A 24887-nucleotide genomic window follows, 5' to 3' on the forward strand; every position below is an offset into this window, starting at 1 on the left:
GTTTGATGTCTCACATTTCACATGAAATATCTGAAAATATGTGTGAATTTTGCACATGACACGATACATTTACACATGTTTTTCTGTCGGGCTAAATACACAATGTTTAGTCCAAAAACACTGGAATCAGCATACAGTATACTTCCCACCAGTGTGTCCTACGTGTCATGGATCACAAACACATATCTACCTACAGATGGAGATGAGCAGAAGAAAACCCACACATACAATCAAATGTAACACAGCTTGTTTTTTTAATGAAAGTGGGGGGTTCATGTTAATTTGTCCAACGCCTGCACCTTTTTGCACACTTTACTACTGCTGACTGTAATTCATAACCACCACTAGGGGGCTATGTTATCCTCTATAAACTCAAACATTAGCGCTTTAACCATCAACATTAGCAGTAAAAATGTCTCATTTTTATTATCTGTTGACTAATAAACATTTTCACCCATGAGCTCACCCTGTTCACTTTAAAATACTATCAACAAAGCACGTCCTCATGGGAAATGGAGTCCACTTAACAAAGGTTCAAAGCAACTTTCCGTAGGAGCAATGTACCCCGGAAAAACTACATTACCCATAATGCCACCTGGCAAGTGCTCAGCTGAACGTTGACCGCGCAGCTGAGCACTACTGTTTAGTAAAGTGTTGAAGAACAAGAAGAAGAAGTAATAGAAGTAGAAAAAGTAGAAGAAGAGGAAGAATAGGAAGAGGAGGGAGTAGAAGAGTGTAGAGTGCAGAAGAAGAAGAGTGCAGAGTCAGAGTCGTGTGTGTTTGTGTGTGTGTGTGTGTGTGTTTTCGTAGCAGCAGCATGTCTGAATATGTGACATTTCAGCATGGAAAGCCTCGTTTCGACCAGGTACTTGTATGTTTTAATCGATTAAAAGTTTGCCACAAGAACTCTACTGTTCACTTGAAAACACCAGCAGCACGGGCAGCATATGTTAGCTGTCGTTAAGCTCACATTTGTTTAGTCGTTAAAAGAGCTTTACATGTTGAAGTGTAAAGCCTTTAGTTCGTCTCTGTTGTATCTTGTCAACAGCTGTATGTAAACATTAGCATTAATAGTGTTAGCTAGCGATGTATGCCCGAGTAAAGACTATATATATATATATATATATATATATATATATATATACATTTATATTAAAATTAAACTAGTGTTATCACATTTGAAAATTTGCCTTTTTTTTTATTTCGAGCCTATTTGTCAACTGTAAAGTGAAAGTTTAGCAGTGGATGGAGGTTCACATACTTTGAACTTTGACCCTTGAGCTATGTTTAGAGTCAGGATCATCTGTATTGGGCAAGTGTTTTTAAAGTTAATCATAAAAGTCATTTAACTCTGATTTACATTAGGATCTAAGTTACATCTATAGGCATCTCAGGTTCTTAGCCTGCATATTACTTTACCTTAGTATTTCAATTTTAAGCAACTTGATACTTCTCCACTACATATCAGAGGCAAATATTGTACTTTTTACTTCACTACATTTCCCCACATTTGGTGATTTTCAAAAGAGACTCCTTCTGATTAACTGAAAGACTTATTTCAGCCTACAAATATACCTTATTAAAAAAACCTTCAATTACCTGGGACGTGCATTGTCACAACTTTATGCAACTATTAATCCCTGGAGTACACATTTTATTAAAGATAACTGGTAGTAAATATAGTAATAAAGTAATAATTAATTAATTACATTAAAGAAATACTGGGGCTATGTTTACCTCTGTAGGTTTGACAACTTTTCATTGTTTAAAGTAAGAATTGTTTGCATATATTTTTTTTAAAAATATGAAAGCAGAGTAAATATACTTGAATGGGGAATTTATCCAAGAAAACTATCATTTTAACAATAAAGAGGTGCTTGAATATATTCATGGCATAGACTTTTAAATCAAACAACACATGTTCAAAACATAAAACACGTTCAGGTCAAAAAATACTGTCCATGACAGTTATCAAAATGACTTTTGAAATGTAGAGTGTGTAAAGGGTGCACCAATGATTGCTCCCCGGTGTCGGCTCAGGCTGGTCAAGTCTGAGTGGCTCTGGTGAGTAATTGAATTGAACAGATTAAAAAAAAACTATTCCCCCACATCATGTTTTTACCAACCGTCCATATGTTCAGGAACACAGAAGGCGCAGCAGTGAATCAGATACCAGATTTTCATCCAAATTAGCAGTGTGTGTAATTAAACTAAAGTTTGTGAGGGATGGGGGCCCTTCAACGCTGCGTGGTGTGTTGCTTTATCTCTGAAATTATTATTCCTTATGTTCAGTTATGAATAAATGATTGAAAGGTATTTCTGGCACAGTCATTATAGAAATTAATTGAGAATGGTGTGAGTGGATTCGGGTCCCTAAAAGATGCAGATAGGAAACAGTTTGTCGGAGGGATTAATGAGGAGGCTCCACGCGGCGTGTTAAAACAGCTGGCGCTCTGTAATATCACTGTTTACTGGGTGACAGCTGGAATCTCTCAGCCTCTCTCTGCTTAAAGAAGCAATGCAGAATCAGATTGGGCTCCTGATATTTGAGCAAAAATGTGATTTATTTGACTGTAAAAGTCGATGAAAAGCTATTCCTTTGATTACAAATGGAAAACGCAAACTTTAAAGGCCACACGTTGCATCTAATATCTAATGTTTAGGTTTTTTGGAAAAATGTATGTTTCAATTTAGTTTTTTAAACATTAGTATGGCATTTAAGATAATGTTTGTGTGATGTATTTTCTTCTTCTCTTAGAACACATTCTTTGGTCGGTTCAGGCACTTCCTGGATGTGATTGACCCCAGCACACTCTTTGTGACAGAGGTACACAAACGTAATGATATATTGAATGGATGTGGTCTGATAAAAGCTAAACTGAACCGTATGTCAGTCTGCATTTAGCTACAATAGGACAGTCCTCTCAGTACTACTTTTTTTTAAGGGAAGTTGTTTATTCACTGATGCTGCCCTGGAGGATTTGAACTCCATCAGAGTAGGGCTTTTTTTGCAATTTAGCTATTTTTAGTTTTGCATGTGAGAGACTGTAGGAAGAAGAGGCACTGCAACTCTAACAAGTGCAGAAAAACTGTTTGCTTTTATTGTGGCACAGTTTAGAAATGACTCTCAGATGGTTCATTAGAATTGCTTAGCACTGAGCTCAATATGCATATAATAGGAAAGTAAAACTGCAATATTTTTTAGGTGGTAAATCATGTATTTTCCACTTTAGTGTTACAACCACCCCCAGTGTTCATACACCTGCTTTGTATGTCTTCTTTTTGAAATATTCTGATGAAACTTGCAGAGAACAGTGTGTCTGTATTCAACGTCCTGCCCGTTTTACACTTGCAAGGTAAAACTGTTGTTCATGATGTTACACCCCGTTGGTTGTGAGAAGCAGCCGTTGATTGACTGCAAGAGCTGAGGTTTTATGGGCATCATCTGCACATGTGCTGTGTTGATGTGTTGTGGTAAGATAACAGGCAGGCATACAGACTCATTTTTCATTTTTTATTCAGCCCTTATTTAACCAAGTCTCTTGCACAACAGTAGCACTATAATGATACGTGAAACAACGCAGACAAGAGTATTTACTGAAGAGCAACAAAAGGAAGAAAACTTAAAATGTCCTTGGCTTTTTAACATAACTAATTAATTACCCTACTAAGGGACTCTCTGTTACTGGGAACAAATCAATAACTCTTTTGGTTCCATACTTTTCTCCCTAAATGCCGTTTGGGCCACTCGTCAAAACATTTCTCCAGGTCTTTGTTGTGTTTTGGTAATTTTGTTCATGGAGTCATCAGTGCTCTGGTGCTCTGGGTAATGAAGCTGTTAGCGGGTCCTCTTTGGTGACAGTAATAGCGGCAGTAGCTCCTGGGATGTGATGAGGTGTGGACATGTGGGGCAGCTGTGAAGGGCGGAGAGTGTGTACGCACACACACACACGCACACGCACACACACACACATACACTTCGCACCCTGCTGAGCCGGGCGTAGCCTCAACTTGCCCCTAATGATGAGAGTGGAACAAGGATGGTTGTGATTTTGCATACACACACACACACACACACACACACACACACACACACACACACACACAACCTCATGTGTGCACGGTCAAAAGGGCACACCTAACACTCACACTCGCACACACATAGAGAAAGGAACACACACACACACACACACACACACACACACACACACACACACACACACACACACACACACACACACACACACACACACACACACACACACACACACTCTCACACTCACATACATACAGTTAAGCTCATTAGATCAAATTGGGCCACATGACCTTGTATTTTGCTCAGCATTAGACAATGATCACACCACAGAAAGGTGCTCATTACTCTTTAGGAAACTCATTTATCAAATGAAAATCAGCATGAAAGTTTTAGTGAAAGACAATTATCATATGCATTGAGCCGTGTGGCTTATATAGTGAAATATATACATTTCTAAGACAGGCTTGACTTATCTTTACATTTAACTGACTTTTATCTTATTTGGTCCAATCAGAAACGTCTGCAGGAGTCAGTAGATCTGCTCGACCGCTTCAAACAAGGAACTATGCCTCCAGGAGTGACAGATGCTCAGGTAAAGAGAAAAAAAACTTGACAGTTGAAGTTGACATTGTTCAGGGTATGTTTATTGACAGAAGGGTTAAAGAAACATGTGTGTTTGTGAAGCGTTGAGAAGTCAGAAAAGCAAGGATAGTGAGGGAGATGTATCCAAAAACAACCAAATATCTCCTATAGACATTTAAATGCTGCCCACGTTTTATGTCTTTAATCAAGTTATAAATAAAGGCATATGTTTCTATTTCACTCATTTTAAAAACAGATGTCAACTGACCTGTAGTGACACTTGAGGGACTATTCAATGCTCACAAATGAAAGTTTTTTTCATTAGAGATGTTTGTTTGTCTCTACAGCTTTGGCGAGCTCAAAAAATAAAGCAGGTAAGATGTTTCTCTCTTTCACTTGATCACCAACGCACACGCTTGCATGTATACACAAACTATGATCACTATCTTTTATCATCTCTGGGTGTTGGTATGGTGTCAGTGGACTGGCAAACAAATCTGACACCAGTCTACACTTTAGCCTAACCCTTACCTGTTTACACTACAAACATACAGCAGAGTGGACAAAAGCAGGAAGATGCAGCATTAAAAAAGAGAAGTTACTACACTGAAATGACAAAGACGGTGAAGCAGGCGATTGGTATTAACTTCAGTGCTAATTAGTGCCAGTGCCAGCTTCAAAAGGCGTCAGATAGCCACTGAACTGCAGGTCCAGTCGCTCAAACCAACATAAAAATAATTTACAGTAATATGGATACAGCCGCAGCTTTACTTCTTAAAATGACTCATCTTAATTAAACTTTTTTTTTTTGCAGTAAAGTGGAACGTCCATATGGAAATGTCTGAAATTGACTTTTTCTTACCCTTTTTTTCAAAATGTGTTTTTCTGTTTGAAAAAAATTGTTTTAGAGCCATCAAATCTCAGTGTTTTGTTCACACTTAACTCTGCACTAAAATGTGTCTTGCATGATTGGATTAGAAGCTCTAAATACAGATGTGAACACACGCACATCTCACCCAGGACGCACTTGTATTTAAGATGATTGACATTGGTGTGCAATGTGTTGGGCCATATATTAAAGTCCCAGTCGGCAACATTTGTCTGATCATATTCACCGAAGCCGACACTATACTCCGATAGAACAACATAAATCATCTGCTTTTAGAAAAAAAAGTGCCTCTCTGTGCACGTAGAACCTGTTGTTTGTTTTGCAAAAATCCACAGCGCCCTTGTCATCCTGTCCACTCATCGCAGGGCTGCCCCTCCGCGCCTGCGCATGTTACAATATCAAAGGCACACGCCTCAAGCTAGGCATACGCTAAATTACGTTAGCGGTTGCTATATATGAGTGAGTTAGCCAGCCTACCTCCATGTAACGTCTACCCCATGCCGTTTATTCTTGAGAGAAGACACAGGCGCGTTCACAGGACTCTGGTGCAAGCGCACTGACGAGCATTCGATGGGAGGGAGAGGAGGAGCTCGGTGGTAGAGGAGGAGGTGCGTGAGAGTTGGAAACATTTGAAATTTGAGCCAACTCGATCTGCCAGACTTGCCGACTGCAGCTTTAAGTCTATAAACATGTCCCTGACTACAAATAAATGTTGCTCAGTTAAGTTTGTTGTGTTTGTATACTAAAAGAGAATGCAGAACTGTATCTGTAAGAGGTTTGAAGGTCAATTGCAAACTTTTAAACATGATAATTGGTCTGTAGTTTTATGGGCTGTATGACTCGACTGTATAGACCAAATAATATATGAGGCCATTTTTACAGACTTTTCAGACATGATAGTGCCCTCATTCGGGGTACTTCACATCTTTACGATTGGCTCCATGAGCATCAGAAACATTCCCGTTCCCTCCAATCAGCAGATCTCATCACCACTGAAGCAGCAGGGGAGACAGATTTTCATCTGCCTTATCATGGCAAACACTTGTGTTTGTCTTTGGTGCGTACTTATGAGAAGACTTGAAAAAGCTTACCCACGCACAAAAAAACATAGAACAAAACCTTAAAAAGTAATATAGCTAAGATCAAAAGTTTTGTCATTTTAATGTACTATTCCAAAGTGCATTTGTGCGTAAAAAGCAGAGCCAGTTATCAAGAGTAGAACAGATCTAACCCAAATCATTCTGTACTCATTAGCGTCTGATTCTTATCATTATGCTCATTTTACAGGCCATCATCCACCCTGACACGGGGGAGAAGATCCTCATGCCCTTTCGGATGTCAGGTACGGTAGCTTGGTGTGGAAGCCTTGAGGGAGGTGGGATCTAGGGGCTTGTTATGTGGTCCAACATGGAGGCGTCGTTCACCCTGGGAACTGTCACGGCTCAACGGGGCTCTTCAGGTTGTCTCAGGCCTGAAAAAGGTCACACGCAGCTGGGCGCTGATTAAAACCTCTCTCCCATGGTGACGGAGAAGTCCTCAAGGTTCTCTAAAGAAGCAAACAAGTTTTTGGTCCTGTCTCAAACGCACCTTTGAAGTGTTGGAGAGTGGGTGAGAGAGAACGAAAGAGGGAGTAGAAGTGGAGAAAGGGACACTAGCGATTAAATACTGGGACCAACATTCACTATTTATCAGACAAAGGGAATAAGATTCAGAATCCCGTTGCCCTGTTCAAATTATACAGATTAACACACTGATGTGTTTCTAAAGAACTTCACAACTGTCAGCAGAATAACCTCAAACAAAAGCAAACAATTGGTAATATTGATAATACTGACTGTCTTTTACCAGGTTTTATCCCATTTGGCACACCAGTGGTAAGACCTTTTTGAATACATTACAGTAATGCAAAGCCAGTCATATTATTTCTGATTAATCTAAATGTATACGTTTATTCATATATATATATAAATATATTGTATGCTGATATGAATATATTGTTTTAAACTAAGACTGGCTTCAATATATCATTTAGGCTCTGGTTTTTCCTTTTAAATAATCTATCTGTACTTCTGTAGTTGTTTTGTAAAAGGGCGTCATGTTTGTGCAGGTTGTCGGCCTCCTTCTCCCAAATCAAACACTGGTGTCAACTATCTTCTGGCAGGTAAATATATCTACTTCTTGACCTGTAAAACTCTGACTGACATAATATTATCAAGACATCTTTTCAATTTCATGCCATTAATGAATGTATTAATTTAAAAAGAAAACACACGCTAATCAGCGTTTCCGTAAACGTTCCAGCCGGACAGTTTTCTGCTGCAGTCCTGGTAAGATGTTTTAAAAACCAATGAGGTGACAGGTTGTGACAAAAACAAAAGCAACAAAATTAAACGTCTACTAGCTTTTCCATAACTTTTGACTGCTCTATTCATTGAAGAGGACCTTGGGATCCAGTTGAAAGCTCAGGGCTAGTAAGTGAAGGTTGAGCTTCACATATGGACTCATTAGGATATTTATGGGGTAGTGATCAGGGGCCTGTTGTGGGAGGGACTGGGGAATCATGTACCCTAAATGGTTTATTGCTGCTGTCTGAACATTTCTCTGTTTTACTTCTAAATTTGTGTGTGAAAACTATAAAAATCTATCCACAGATGTCTGTTTTTCAGGGTCAAGAACCTTCATGGTCCCATGTTTACACACTAATGAATCAGACAGGGACATGATGTTCAAAATGCTAAAGGTCGCACCTGTAATTCGAGTAAAACTTCTGGTTTACTGACGACTTCCTCTCCTTTTCACAGTGGTTAAACCAGAGTCACAATGCCTGTGTGAACTACTGCAACCGCAACGCCTCCAAGGTACTGCATCAGTAACGTGACCCAGTCCCATTTAGACAGATACTGTATACAACCAGAGCTGCATATGGATGCTTTCATATTGTAATCTCACTAATGTTCCACTTCAGCCGGCTCCAGCTTCCAAATTCTTCCAGGGATACCTCGGAGCGGTGACGAGCGCAGTCTCCATTGCTGTGAGTTCCCATAATGCCTCTGCTCTTAACTGAACACGCCCTGTGACTCCAATGATTCATTGCACAGCAATAACTGAGTCACTTATTAATCCATTACGTCGTTTATACCAGGCGAAGAACAATATAGGAGCATCATATTGGACCTCTGTCAACTGCAAATTGAACTGTAGGTTTAATTTTTTTTCAACATAAAAAGCCGGTAAAACCTGCATTCACATTGTGGTTTTTTTGCAGACTTTTGTCTAGTTGTTATATGCCAAAGGTTCCCCCAACCACCCTGCTTATCCAATAAAAATGCCATTAATCAGGGCTTCAGTGCAGAATTAGTTGTTTCAGATTGTTTCCACGCTGAAAAGAATATACTTTCAAGGTTTGACAGGTTGAATATGAGCATACACCTTCATCTACCAGCCATTACAATACCTTTATCAGTTGAACCCTTTTTTTTTACCTTTCTGTCATCAATGACGCAAATGTCAAGAAGGTATTACACATGTTCACACACCTGCCTGACACAGCCCTTAGTGTGGACACGGGGCTCAAACCGAGCCAATTACTGGTCTCGCTGGGCACTCATCCGGCCGCTGTCCTCAGGCTTGACAACAGCAACAAGCACAGAAAAAAATTGCAGGGTGTCTTGAGGGCGGAACGACAGGCAGAGGGGGGCAGGAGCTGTCCAATTAAACGTCTGCTCTGGTGACGACCCCCCGATGGGCTGGGGAGAGCCGGAGGCTGAAGTGGGGTGGTGGTGTGTTATCTGAGAGCACATATAGCCTTTTGACTACAGCCCTCAGTGTGGTAAAATATTGTACTGTTTTTATATCAGTGCTTCTGTGTCCTCAAAGGCCAAAAACACTATCTATTCAGATATTCGGTGATTGACTGAATCGTGTGCGTCTGGTTTTCCCTTCAGGTCGGGTTGAACGTGTTAATCCAGAAAGCCAGCCGCTTTAGCCCCACCACCAGGCTTTTGGTGCAGAGGTTCATCCCCTTCCCAGCAGTGGGTGAGTTCAAAGAGCTCAGCGAAACACTTCATGGGACAGACAGGGATTAAGCCCAGTTCTCTACCAAAATGGCCTTTTAAGCTAAATGAGTGTGTTTCTTAGCTTAGATTTGGTCTTGAATTAAGTAACAGGAGTTGGAAGACTACAGTTTCTCCAGCTTAAAATAAACCTCTGAGGTAGAAAATGAAGCCGTCACATCTACATTATTAAGTTATTAAAGTCTGTTTTTATGTTGCTGTCCATTGGCAAAGAAATTATATGGAGATAATTTTGTTGCTTAATTGCAAACTTCTTTAGCATACTAAAGTTAGGGTTAGCCAATGCTTCAAATTAGCATGTGACTGCTGGATGTTAGCAGGCTGATTATTTAGAATATGACTGAGCATGATGCTGCTGTCAGTGAAGTAACAAGCCTTCAGTTACTGTGTTGGCATAATAATATGTAGTGTGTTAATACAGGGTTCCTACGCAGTATGGAATTTAATTTGAGTCATTTCCAGGTCTAGATCAGTATGGAAAAAGGGAAAAGAGTCTGGAAACAACAGCAGCAGTTTTCCAGACTGTTATCTCACTTTCTAAAAAAAAAATGTATTAATATATACAAATCAAAACAAGTTTACTAACGCAACACAGCCGACCTGTAGATGATATGAAACTGATCAAGCTGGCTGTAGAATGGTGTTGGGTTACCATGGTTACCGTTTGCCGTGCAACTGCGATTCTCATTTATTGAATTTATTCCATGCGTGTCGTCTACATTTATTTATAATTCTGTTTTTATTCATCTTTTTAAAATGTATTTACAGTGTGTTTACTCCATCTAAAGCCAATAAAGCAAAGACTTGTGTTTTCTTTTGTCGTTCCTGTTCCATAATTGCACATAGTCAGAATTTAACACGTGTTAAAAGTTGGATTTTAAAACCATTTATTTACATAATAAGCATCAGTTGGTATTCAGATGTTTAATATTGACTGAAAAATCCTCGGAGAAGTCTGGAAATTTGAGTCTGACATAGTATGGAATTTTGAAATGGAAAATGTGTAGGAACCCTGTTAATATTTAGTTTGCAAGCACGATGACATATAGTATGTAAACTTCAGTGTGCCGGAGCCAGTATGAGCATTTCAACAAGCTCGAGGTTAACATGATATCACACAAACATCTAATATATGTTAAAATAAAATGTAATCAGGGTTAATTTATTCACTTATTCTAAACATTTAATTCAGTATGTGGCTTTTCTTATGTAGTGTTTGCTTGTTAGCGTGCTAAAAATAACCCTGTTAGTGGAACATGCTAATGTTTACCATGCTGTGTATCTAGGGATCTAAAACTACAAGCAGGGGACAATAATTTGGTCATTCATTTTTGAGGTGTGTTGTAATAACATAACGTGAAGTGAAGTGACCTGCTGATGGGGCTAGATGAAAAGTCAGGGCGTCATCCAAGTTTTAAGGGATTCTTTTCTGGGCACCAACAATATCGATCCTGTTTGTATACGATACAACAAATATTTCTGTATTTATTTACGCCTGTTTTCCTTGCCGCTTGTTCTTTTTTAATGATGTACAAAATGACAGACCTAATATGAATTTGAATACAGAATGAGCTCATTCATTGATAAATGTAGCGTGTACCCTTTATACTCTTCCGTGATCATCATAAATGGCTGCATGGGAGCCAACCACAGCTGAACGATATCTTTCACCTCACGGTCCGTTTCCCTCTCTGCGGGGTTAGAGACATGTTGTGCGCTCGCTTCGTCAGACGTTTGTGGAGCCACAAAGCTGATTTTTATGCCACTCTTCGGCAAACACACACCCAGGGGTATAGACCCGTGTCCCAGAACGCTGCTGGCTCATAATTAAATTGTTTGCCCCCCCCCCCCCCCCCCTTTTTTTTTTTTTTTTGCCATGGTGGTTATTTTAATTAAATCAACAGGTTTCTACAGCGCAGCCTTTGCCTGGTAATTGGCTGCTTGTTGGAACTCTGCTGTCTCAAACAAATTGGATAATTACCCCTAAAGTGGCGTCTACAGTATGTCATTTACCTGATTTATGTTTGTTCATTGTTGTTGCCGTTGTTGTTGTGGTAGGCCCATATATAAGGTAATTAAAATGGCTAATTGAAGCGAACGAAAGTAAAGTGCTGTTTGAATTTTCACTCGCTTCGTTCTGTTTGCTTACTTAAGGCTTGATTTATTTGTAATAACCTAATCAAGCAGCGGCCTGTCATTCAATTAGATTAGGAAGACCTTAACCGGAGGGAAAGACGCGCCCCAGAAATGTATGGGGAGAATTAATTTGTTGTCTTTAAAGAAATGCATCATTATTTAATTATTATTAATTATCAAGTAATTACGTCAAAATATCTTTAATGCATTTCCACAAATGTACCACGAGTTATTAGATGACAATTAGAATGGACATAAATGTAATTATTTCAAATAATTACAAATTACAGCAACACATTTCAACATTTTCATTATTGGAGAATATGATCTGTTTGCTGTAGTTTTTGTTATATTATATTCTTTGCCAAAATCCCACTATCTGTCCCTTTTTATTAATTGGTCTGGATTAAAAAAAAAATCCCTTGTAGGTAAAAAGAGCTATTTGCTCAGTCAATTGAATTCCCCTCACAGAGAGCCCTGCGAGCCCTGCAGCCCTTAGTAAAGATAACTCTGAACGCTGTTGTCTTAAATTAAAAAGCCTTGCGGCGCCAACACTAAACTCTCTAAAATGAGTTTTTCTTATTCCTATTAGAGTCAAGGAGAAAGGTCCATCTATATTAACATACGTTTATGTTCATTTTGGCTGTCGTGAATAAATCACAGGGTAACATCACCGCTCTTTGTCGACCTATCAGTCACCTTGGTCACAGTGTTGGCTGCTGATTTGACTGACTGAAGTTGAAGTTACTCACACACGGTGACACACACAGACACACACACACAGACACATACACACACACACACACACACACACACACACACACACACACACACACACACACACAGACACACACTGACACACAGACACATACACAGACACACACACACACACACACACACACACACACACAGTGGCGTGGTGTATTCAGTGTTATGGAATACGACACAAATGACATTGATGTACAACATTTGGGCTTTTCTGTGAGTAAAGCAAGTTCGGTTTCAGAAAGACATCGGTTTGTCTGTCGGGAAGATTACGGGAAAAACTACTGGCCTGATTTCCACGAAACATATCGGTGCCAAGGAACAACTCATTACATTTTTGGAGCGGATCTGAATCCCAGTGCAGACACACACATTAATTTTCACTTCCGTTAACATTGTGAGATTATGCATTCATGTGGTGTCGGAGTAATGTGAAAAATGAGCTCCCGACTGGGAAATGGCATGCCTCTCTGAGTGCCCTTCTATTTAACCATATAAAGTCTAAGGTGACTTAAAATATACCATTTTCTTAAGGAGGGACGAGAGGACATGGGCAAAGATGATTTCTTCTTGATTTTCTCCTGATCCAAATGAACGGTATATTGATTAACACATATCAAACAGGACTCTCTCTCTGCTTTGAGCTAATGCTAACGTCCTCACACTCACATGCTCAGTGACTACAATACCATGATGTGAAAATGCCTTGAGATTACAGCTGCAGTGATTAGTCAATTAATTTTGATAATCAAGTAGTTGTTGGGTCATTTTTTGAGAGAAAATGGCTTTCATGCTCTGTGACCATAAACTAAATATGTTTGAGTTGTGGACAAAACGAGCCATTTGAGGACGTCATCTTGGGCTTTAGGAAACACTGATCTAAACTTTTCACCGTTTTCTGACGTTTTATTGACCAAACAACTAATCCAATAATTTAAAAAAAATGATGGGCAGATTCCTCCATGAAGAAAATAATCGTTGTTTGCAGCCCTAGTTGAGAAGACCCAGTGAAAAGTCGATGACACAACAATCATTCAAGATCCTCCTTACCCCCAACAGTACCTACCGCACTACCTTTGAGCAAGGATCTGAACCTCTTCCTGCTGCGACGCTGGCACTGCACAGGCTGCCTGATCTTAAACCCCAGCCAGAGAGTGAAAAGACAATTTGCTCACTTGTGAACTAATAAAATATGCCAAATTCCTAGAGGTGAGACAGTTCCCTTTTCATATTCAAAAAAACATTCTCACCTTCCTACAGCGAGTGCAAACGTCTGCAACGTGGTGCTCATGAGACACTCTGAGCTGTCGGAGGGTATCAGCGTGCTCGACGACAACGGGACCGTGGTGGGAACGTCGAAAATTGCTGCCAGGCATGTATGTTGCTTTTTATCTGATGTGAATCCTTCAGGTGCAGCTTTCTTTGTTTATGCAATATATTGAACTTGATGAAAATGGTTGGTTTCTTTCTTTCTTACTTCCTTCTTTAAATGTCTCTTTGCGTCTTTTTTATTTTTGTGACAGGCACTTTTCGAAACAGCTCTGACCAGAGTGGTCCTACCCATGCCAATACTAATCCTCCCTCCCATCATCATGTCTGCACTGGAAAAGTAAGAGACTGTTTTACTTTTTACCTTCCATGAAGTGTTTTTTCTCAAACTTATTGGTTGTTTGTTTGGCTTCTGCTAAGAGATTTAGATATATAGGGACGGTGGTGGTCTTTGGTCTTTTCAAGAGATTTGTTCACAATAAAAAAAACGTTGTTGTGGAGTCTTACAGCCTCTTTTGCCACGGATACGAAATAAAGTAGACCCTCAATTTTCACCGCTTATCTTCTGATTGTCTGCTGATTCAGTTTCTGGAGGTGCTGCCATTTCCTTTGTCCAGTCAGTCATTGTGACTTCTGCCTGTTTCACCTGTGTTGCTGCTGTTGAAAACATCACATGCATCACTTGATGTGGGCAAATAACATTTCCTCACAGGAAAAGGAGACCAACACTTTGTACATGATGTTTGTATCAATCTGTGTTAGAGAGGAGGAATTTCTTAATTAAATACGTTGATTAATACTATAATGAATGTGGTGCTTTGGCATAGTACAAATTAGATTAATTAAAAAATCAAATGACCCCTAATTAAATGATAATTGAGAAATGAGTAATAAAGTCTCAGATTGCTTCATCCTCAGAACTGCAGCCAGTGAACCTTTTCCACCACTGAGATTCAGTGCTGTGTGATATGAGTGTAATGATGTCTTAATGATGCAATGTGTTTATACGGACGTCCTGTGATCGATGGTCTGACTGTGCCTGCGGTGTGCCGAGGAATGCAGCCATCTCTGTAAATCCTTGACAGCACTTGTCCCGACCGCTCCGAGCAGGCGGGCTGAGACAGCGGGGCCGGCTGCCCAGGTGTGTTTGGGATTCCTGGCAGCTGCATGACTGAGCGGGAAGAGAAAGAAAGAAAGAGAGAGAGAATATGTGTGTGAGAGTGAGGTTGACTGTGGTTGCAGGTGAGTAGTGCTCAGCTATCCTCTATGTCAGCTCGCCTTCACTGGCTCTCAATGGAGCGAGAACAAGGGGCCAGAGACGGGTCCCTGTGCGGCCCCTCCATGATGGATTACACTGCTGAGAGCAGATCCAGGGCAGTGACAGCAGGTTCTGTCCTTCACAAGGGGCTACAGACCCATACGTGTATTCAAAACATCTATCTGTTTTTGTGAGTTTTGAGCTACATCTGAGACTCTACATTGATGTTTCAATTACTTGGAAAGAGTGCTGGGCAATATAGATAAATCTGTGTATCGTGTTATGTTATTTTGTATCAGGATAACTATAAATAACGTGATATGGTGTATTTTTAGATTTTAAAATACCTGGTGCATCAAGACGCTTCATCCCTTTTAAAAACATGAAATTTTGTTTTTAAGATGTCTATATGGTGTTTTTTATCAGCTACAACACAAATCATGACTGAAATGAGCGGAAAACGCATGGCTGAGCATGTCGGCCTTGAAACTGCAGTGTACCAAATATTATTATTGCCTCGTTTCTAAATTGTGGATTCAGACAGCCAGGGTGTCATACATCACGTACCTAAGGGACCGATCCGTGTAGGTGGGCGTGGCTCGAGGCCATATCCAGAATTTCTCAGAGGGAGAAAAGTAGATGTGCCTTCTGTCCCTTTTCAGATTTTTTTTTTTTTTTTCAGGGAAAACCATGTTAACAAAATATTTATCATAGCAGAGTATTTTTACATACCCTAAAATGTGTCTGGAAGAGAACTATAATACAAAAATCCTGCAAGAATAATATTACCAAAAAGTAGATGTGTGTGTGACCTGTGTGTGTGTGACGTATCCAAGTTTAATCACTTGTTTTCTTCTTCCTTACTTTTTCTGGCACATGCTTACATCCCTTTTGGTGTTCAGGAAATGTGTATCACTTGACCATGTGTGTCCTCAGTGCTGTGCACAACATACACATACAGTAAAACAGGGCCCACTGGTGAAGACATCGCTCCATCGCTCCCATTAGTGGTCAGATATTCTACAAGGTAACGCTAATGTTGCAGAAGCCCAGACGGGGAAATATGCAGAACTATTACAGAATGGGAGCAGAAAAAAAACGCTACAGAAATTAAACAACAGCTTCTTCTGCTTCTGACAAAGAAACGCCTTCTGGTTTGTTTTTATTGCATTTTCGTGTTCATCATCACCCCCACCTCCTTCACGAGGTGTTTGTTTAGTGTAGAAATTGGAAACCTGATTTACAGTTTATTTCCTGTTCACACTCCGTATACACAGAACAACGGGCTCTGCAGGACTACAAAGTTAAGGTGGAGTTTAAAAAGCAACGGATTGGGTTGATTTATTTGTGGCCTTCTTGCAAACAAACTTCACATTCAGCAAATGTATTGCAAATATTAAACATATAATATGTAACCACTATTATACTTTGTTTTTGTTTACAAACCGCAAAAGAATGAACTACACAAACCTAAAACAACATACTTTCCTTCCCGCTGCCTTTATTATTAATGTTTGAATTGAAATAAGTTATTTTTGAAATTAAAGTTGTACACAAAAAAAAATCAGCTTTTCTTAGTTTTAAATCTCTGGATGAAAGATTCTTCAAAGTGCAGCGATAATATTTCTGTCTCCCTAATGCGCAAAACAAATCATACAATACAATCCAAAGTATGGGCTTGTTGAACCGTTGCACCCCTAGAACCTGCTCCTTTTACACCTGCTGTTGCTTTTTGGCTTCATAAATAGTCTTTCAGTGACAGTGTTGTGTCTGTGTTTGACACAACACAAGTCAGCAGGGATATCCCATTAATTGGTCTTCTCATGGCAACAGGGATGCTCAGTCATGGTGTCAGAGGTTCAGGTAAACCGTTAAACTCAGGTAATACCTCAACCAGAATATGGCCACAGTGCGTGTAAACACAGCCACTGCCTGCATAAAATAGTGCCATTAACTATATATTAGATATTATCAAGCTTTTCACCTGAGTTGATGGGTTTCAAACTTCTATTCCTCATCGCTTGCATTCCTTGTACCTCACAACTTTTCTCCCATAGACTTTTCTCTTTGTAACTGTGTGTGTGTGTGTGTGTGTGTGTGTGTGTGTGTGTGTGTGTGTGTGTGTGTGTGTGTGTGTGTGTGTGTGTGTGTGTGTGTGTGTGTGTGTGTGTGTGTGTGTGTGTGTGTGTGTGTGTGTGTGTGTGTGTGTGTGTGTGTGTGTGTGTGTGTGTGTGTGTGTGTGTGTGTGTGTGTGTGTGTGTGTGTGTGTGTGTCCTAATTAAACCATGGCAGCCGTATGTGTTAATGAGCTCCCTCATTAGGCAGTAGCTCTCCTCGTTACGGGGAGAGGCGTTGCTGGTGGAGGAGAGATGGAGCGGCTCTTTCTCAAGCTCCTGCTGAGTTCACTGTCCCACACACTGAAGAGGGGATTATCCTACAGAGGGCAGCGAGGAGGGAGGAGAAATACGGGCTGAGACGAGAAAATATATTGATGTCGATCTTTTAAAAGTCTGTTTGGTTCAGATGGAGAAAATGCAGCTTTGGCAATAAGTATTAGAAACCGTCACAGTGAATTGGTAAAGGCTTATTTAAGTCGACACATTGAAAAGTGGACATGTACAATGCTTAGCAAACTAATATAACAGCAAACAGGAATTGACTGGATTTAAGTAGTTTTAAATTGCTACAAAAGCCTTTTACAGCTGATTCAACTGTGGAGTCAAACTTGTCATGAACAGAGAAATGCTGTTTTTAGAGGACACTTTGGTAATGCAGTGTAATTTCATCGGAGGTTTTGTAGCTTTGTGTTGGTTCTTTGAGCTACAGTGCCTGAAATAGGCACACTTTTTGTTTTACAGCATGAAACAAAAATATATTAAAAAATATATACATTTTGGCCTACAACATTCAAGGGAAAACATTTTTTTCAAAAATGCTTAATTAATAAAAAACATAAATAGCAGTGTTGGAAAAGTGAGGAGTCCCCATATGTAATCCTTTGTGGAGGCACCTTTTGCTTTAATTACAGCCATCAGTCTGTTTGGATCAGTCTCTACACCTTTGTGCACCCAGATTTGGAAATATTTCCCCATTCTTCCTGAAGAACTGTTGGAGTTCAGTCAGATTCTGTGGTGAGCGCTGATTGACTGCTCTCTTCAAGTCCATCCACAGATGTTATGTAGGATTCAGGTCAGGGCTCTGACTGGGCCACTCTAGGACATTCACCTTTCAGTACTTTAGCCACTGTGTTGTTTTTATGGCGGTGTGTTAGAACTTGTGAAATTGTTGTCACATGCACAGATCGACCAACCTCTGTCATTTAAACTTGTAACTCCTTCAAGGTCACCATGGGCCTCTTGGTAGCTTCTCTGATCAATCTTTCCCTGGCTCGGTCATCCAGTTTGGAGGGGCGGCCTGATCTAGCCCAGGTCTGGGTGGATCCATATGCCTTCCACTTCTGGACAATAGTCTGAACGGTCCTCAGAGGGATAGTTAAAGCCTATGAAATCTTTTTATATCCTTCTCCTAACTTGTGCCTATCCACAACTTTATCCTGAGCTCTTTTGAAAGCAACATTCCAACCATGATGAGTTCTTTGTGTTACTATGCACTAATGGAGTGGAATCATCAAGAACAGCTGATTTTATTCTGAAATAATCAAAAACTCCACAGTTGATGTCAGGTGGAGGCCAATTAAGTTGGTGTGTGATCTGGAAGGTGATTGGTTATACCTGACAATGTTTATGATGGTTTTTCTGAAGGGACTCATCACTTTTCCAACACTGCTATTCTAGTTTTTCATTTTTTTATTCATTTTCAGAAATTCAAAAAAAAAAAAAAATCGTCTTGAATGGTGTAAGGCAAAATGTGTAAATCACGCGTTTATGTATTATCATTTCAGGCTGCAAAACAACAAAAGTTTCTATTTCAAAAGGGTATCATGACTTTCTACTGTAAATGTTCCTGAAATTATTTCCATTGATTCTGTTAATTGAACAACCAATTTGTGTTTGTTTTCCCAGTTTTCACAAATTCACTTCTGATAAGAAAACAAACAAAAATAACCCAACTCTGATCTGTTCTCCTCCTGATCCAAAGGAAATGCCCCATTCACACTTCATAATCAAGCACCTATGTATTTTCTCGGACCATGGGTGGATAATCCAGTGAAGACATTAAGGGGCTGTGGACAGGATGTCATGTTGCTGTCACATCAAGTCTCTTTATCTGGGCGTTATCTTCTTGTGTAGAGCGAATGAAATCCTGACGGGTGGAGAGTTGATATTTCTGCATTTTGGCATAATTTTCTTAGATTTGTCACTTCCTGTCAGGACGTTGTCTGCCAGTAAGTGACCGTACCTGATGCTTGAAATTGGTTTGGCAAAGAGGACGAATACTCAAGCTTTATTCTTCTTAACTATACTCTGTTGTAATATTTAAATCATTCACTGTAACTTCTGCTTGTTGTTCATTTGTTGTGATATTGGTATCTGCATAAAAAATACCAGTATCAATTATTCTGTACATTTGTGGACGATGCATCCCATCACCAGTGCCACCACCACAACACTTATTTGTACATTAACTGTGAAGAGAATAAAGTGGCGGTGTTTCGTTCTCCTCTGTCTCACCAGGCTCCCTCTCCTGCAGAGACGGCGGAGGCTCATCCTGCCCGTCCATAGTCTGGTGTGCCTCGCTGCCTTCAGCCTGGCTCTGCCTCTCGCCATCAGTCTCTTCCCACAGATGTCACAGGTACATTATCCCAAAAAAGAGGGAGTAGAAAGCCATTTGGCAGTAGCAGGGCATAGTGGATGGGCTTGGGTGTAAGGTTTGACCATGCTCTGGATGTAGAAAGTGCCTAAGACAAGTACCATTGCCTTCAATCGGATTGGAGCCGCCACCAGGAGCCAGTGTTGTGTGTAGAGCGGTGTAGTGTGGGAGAACTCAGCTGTTTGACTCAGTGAATAGCTCCTTGTGTTATAAATTTAATGTCGCTGCATTAAATATCTGCTCATGTCTGCCATGACACGGTCTTAACCACTGATGCTGATGACCGGAGTCTCTTGACCTCTTTATCGTTCCCCGTTGATATTCACAGAGACTCTCCCCTAATGAGGTGTAGCCCTCTGAGACTTAACCTCCTCTGTTATGATCTGCCCAGAGTCTTCATCTAGGCCAGCAGGCTGAGATCTAACTTTAGCCTGACTGCTTCAATGTGTGTCACTCTTCTCATTAAGTGGCACTGGTTTGGTTTTGTTTTTCACTCCATCTCTCTCTTTGTCTCCTCTCTGCCAAATGACTTGCTGACACAAGCCAACCAGCTCTGGCTTTAAAATGTTTAAGATTTAATTACCACTGGAAATAGCTCAGACAGCCATATGGCAAAAAACTTCAGACATATGTGCCGCCAACGGTCCCGTGAAAAGCTGTCTCCCGCTACACTGAGGGGCCTGTTTTTCTCTCACAAGTCCTTTTTGCACTTTCGCAAAATAGCAGGTGAAAAAAAAAAAGAACTCCGTAAAAATTACCATGAATGCCCTGCTCCCCTGGACCCCCTGCCTACTCAATTTGCCCCACTTCCCATTTCACACCTACCAAGATGTCTGATTAGGATTCTGCCTCCAACTCCAACAGCCATCTGTTTCTGCATCAAATATTAGGAGATGCAAACCTCAAATTAGACTTCCATTTGCCAAATTGGCTCTTTTTGCACATTAGCAGTAAATACAGAACATTTAGAGCCTTTAAGAATGATTTAGTTACAAATGAAACTGTTTCGAAATTTTCAAGTTGCAGCTCCCGTGGATGATTATGGTTTGCATCTCCACAGACAATATATTAACATTTCTGATACTTCATTTCTGACAGCTTGTGACAAGTATTCCCATTTGCACTATATTGACCTTTTCATTCTGCTTTGATTCCCACAGATCAGTGTGAATCGGCTCGAGCCGGAGATCGCCATGGTAACAGATTGTAAGATTGTGACATACAATAAAGGACTGTAAGTGATCTCTACTGCCCGACTCATGAAGAAAGGACCCGCCGCTCATCGGGGTTCAAACCCCCTGAAGCTGCCAGAGAATGAATTATGGCAAACTTGGCTGCGTTATCCGGTGAGAAGTGAACATACGTTTACAGAGAACAGCAGTGGAGGCTGAGAATACATGTTGTTTACACCAAGACAATGGTTGCTAAATAAGCATTAACACACAATGACATGTTGTGATATAGGAAAATATCATATCGACGCCTCAAAAAAGTATCACTGTGACATGGACACTTACCAAAGAAATAATACAAAATAACTGAGCCACTAATAGAGACTTGCTTGTGTCCTTTCAGTAGAGAGAGGCCTAGTAAGCTAAATTAACTATCTACTAAGCTTCTTTCTTTCCTTCTTGTGAACAGGCAGTTAGTTGGAGATGATTTTGAACAAAAATGTTGAAGAATAGGTAGATTGTTAGGAGCAGGACACGTTTACATGATTGTGGTCTGGATTGTATCAATACTATGAATGAAATCAGGACAAATGCCTGAAATGTATTTTTGTGAGCGTTCTTTTTTTTTTTTTCTCTCGATTATTTTTTAATGAAGGGGTTCCCGACATCCGCTTGGGATGTGGTTTAATATAAAGCAACATCCAACAACCCAATGTCATAGGTGGCTTGTCTGTAAGATGCCTGAATGGGTAAAATTCTGATTTAATTCCTTTAGAAAGAAAAGAAGATGCCCGAAAAATAGATCCCAGTTTACTTCAGATCTGAATTTAGTTATTTCTCACTTCCTTACTTTCAACCCACTTGATTAATCTTGTGACCCATTTAAGGGTCACGACCCCCCTGTTTGGAACCACTGATTTAATGGATGTAGAAATTCGACCCCACCTGATTTTGTTATAGTGCCCCTAAAGCTGAGAAATCATTCGTTTCAAAACAGATCAGCATCTCATTTGAAATCATCCAACGACACCCTGTTTTGTTCTGTACTGAAACCTCATTATGAAGTGACTTTAAATCCCACTACTGTCAGTCATGATTCATCTTTCACATTTAAATTTACAATGTTGAAACTACATTTTGTGTAATCAAACCAAGTGAACACTGTATATAAACACATAAAAATCACAGTCAGGATATTTTTTAAGTCTTGAGTCATTTTTATTCTCTAGATGTTTTCTGAAAGCAGTGGTGGTGTGTGTGTTTGCACTTGATGTATATAAACTTCCTGTCTTCAAGTGTTATCTTTTGTCAGGATCTGTGTGATTAGTGTGTGATGGTGAGCTGTTATTCAACAAGAAGCCACATGCAGGACCAGTGGAGGGTGCTGGCTGAGACGAATAAAACCAAAATGCAATTAAACATCGTGTTTCTAGTTTAGATTCTTCAGGGTTTTACTGTTGGAGTCAGATATTAGCATCACCTTTAGGTTTCCCTAAAGAATTTCACTCTGCAATGCTATTTCCTCAGACTATGACTTTAAATAATAATCCATAGTGAGTTCAGCTTTAGTACCAACAAATAACACTTTTGTAAAGATGTTTACAAATATTGATCTTTTGAACAAAAAGTCATTTCAAATTATATTAAAATTGGATCTGATCTCTGGCACACATTAGTTTAATTGCGGTAATGCAAGCATCTCAAATGAGGTCATTAAAGTAATTTCAGTCACAATCCACAGTGATTTTGAACATTATTCAAAATGAGCTTTTCTTGTTCAGTGATGAGGCTGTTTGTAATTCAGTGTGCTGCCTGACTGAAACTGATGCAATGAGACAGCTGTGACTACGCTGCATGATTTATCACTCGACATGCAATTTTATAACCAACAATAAAACACGTGCAGTTTGTGGTGTTAGCCGAGAAAATAGATCAGCCCACAGAAACAGGCAAATCAAACTAATGATCAAACCAGTCGTTGTCTTTCAGTTCACTTCTCCAACACCTTTGCAGGAGCAGCGTGGAGGTGGCGCCTCCTTCCCCCACCTTGCAGCACTATGCTCCTCTGGGGAGAATCTTGTTTTTCACCGTGGATTCCTGCTCTCACCCTCGACTCTCCTCTCTGCTGACTCGGGCGACAGGAGACGCAGCGTTTAGGGAGACGGGCGTGATCTTCCCACTTAATTGTTTTCCTAACAGACAAATGAGAGGTGCAGCCTCTTGATAATCATGCTGACCTTTTACCTAACTGAGATGTGATTGGCCTTAAACACACCTGCTTGTCAAGAGGGCGGTTGCAGTGCTTAGAGTGTCAGAGCAAGCTACTGTACTTGCTAAAAAGCACCTTTTAATGGTGTTTATTTGGACAATAAGGAATCTCTTTTGCTGTGTATTTGCACCTGCAGTGAGTATTGGATGTCTTGGAAACTCAAAACAAAGCATGTGGCCCCTTTTGCGTCTGCAGATGTTGGTAAAAAGGTGAGACTACTGCAATGGATTTTACCTTCCCGCCTCCCCCCTTGTTCCTCGCAAGCATTCTGTTTCTTAGCTTACAAAACAAGACATCAGGGTCAGACGTCAGGGCTCATCTCTAAAGCCTCGGGGTCATGAGGAGGAGATTCCTTCCGTTTCTTTTGACAGGTGATTACTGAGGCGGTTTGATGAAAGGCCCGCTGCACAATAGTAACTACTTTCCCCCTTTTTTTTCAGGGGTGGCACCCTCTGGATGGGAATGATTTCTGTGTCCCTGTTGTGCTGGAATTCAGGAAATACCAGCCCATAGGTAACGCACACCTGACACCTGTGCAACTGTCCCGCAACATTCTTGACACCTCAGTCTCTGTCAGCGGTTCCCAACCTGAGAGAGGGGTGTCATGGAGCATTCACTTTTGTCTTATTTCTCCCAGTTTGTGGTAAGGGTATATTTTTTGGTTTAAGGCATAAAACAACCTGCTCATGGAAAATATTTCTCTGGTTGAACTGTTCACCACTTCATGTGCCATGGTGGCCCAGATGTCTGCATGGTTTCATTCCAATCAAACACTGCAGCGGCATATTTCACACTGATTTACACAGGCGCCTTCAGCTGCAGAGGAACTAATGAGTGAAATCTGCTGCTGTAATGCCCGGTTAGAATAAAAACCTGCAGACTCTCCAGCCTGGATGTACAAAGTGAGACCTGAATAACACAAAAAACATCACATTTCTCATGAGAGAAATTCTTTTTTTATTCCTAAAACATCTTTTTGTTATCACATGTTCTGCTTGAAAAGTATGTTCTTATATATGTTTTATATTACACACGGCGAAATCTGCAGACATTCGACAAATGGAGAGGTCATCCGTCATCCAAGAAGCACAAAGCGCTGAACTCGCTTTTATTGTATGGCACAACTCGCCCCTAACACCAGAGGTCTCTGCAGCTTCTCGTCTGTCCCAGAGTCATGCACAGCTGGTCATGAATCGCCTCTCTGTGCAGAATCTTCATTCGGAAGCATAGCAGAGCGCTGGAATGGGTGTCAAGTCGCCAGTGAAAATAAAATCATGCTGCGAAACTTGGATTTTCTTCGACACATAGTTCATTTCCTGTTTTTGTTCTCCTGGCCGGTCACCAGCCCGTTCTCTGACTCACTGGGGGGATTAAAAGTGTGCGACAACGTTCTTGTCATTGAGGAGAAAATAAATTAACATGGTACACAGGTGGTGAAGTGGGTGGGGTGAGCAAGGAGGTGTTAATGACCTAAGCAGGTGGTAAAAACAGCTTTAATGAAACAAATAGCTTCTTTCAAAACAACCTTTATAAGTAGCCTATGTATAATATTTTTAAAAAAACAGACTATGATAGAGGTTGACATTGTTTTTCTTCATCTTTGGACGTCAAACACCAAAGAACATTAAATGACGGAAGGTTCTGTCCTCATCCAGAGACATCCAGGGT

At 40.3% G+C, this 24887-nt stretch overlaps 1 protein-coding gene across 2 annotated transcripts; it reads left to right on the top strand.

The window, feature by feature from the left end:
• Positions 1-627: 627 nt before the first annotated feature.
• On the top strand, positions 628-22454 carry sfxn5a (sideroflexin 5a). Of its 2 annotated transcripts, XM_083924291.1 has the most exons (14): positions 628-865; positions 2759-2827; positions 4551-4628; positions 4966-4992; positions 6795-6849; positions 7356-7381; positions 7615-7668; positions 8309-8365; positions 8473-8538; positions 9452-9542; positions 13742-13857; positions 14005-14090; positions 19643-19760; positions 20939-22454. In XM_083924291.1, the coding sequence occupies exons 1-14, from the start codon at positions 818-820 to the stop codon at positions 21014-21016; spliced, it is 969 nt and encodes a 322-aa protein (XP_083780417.1). In that variant the 5' UTR covers positions 628-817; the 3' UTR covers positions 21017-22454. The 2 variants fall into 2 exon arrangements, 1 of the variants encoding a protein (XP_083780417.1); XR_014593422.1 differs by lacking the exon at positions 20939-22454 and having other exon boundaries at positions 13742-13853.
• Positions 22455-24887: the final 2433 nt, after the last annotated feature.

Source organism: Echiichthys vipera (genome assembly GCF_963691815.1).
Source record: "Echiichthys vipera genome assembly, chromosome: 12".
Taxonomy (NCBI): domain Eukaryota; kingdom Metazoa; phylum Chordata; class Actinopteri; order Perciformes; family Trachinidae; genus Echiichthys; species Echiichthys vipera.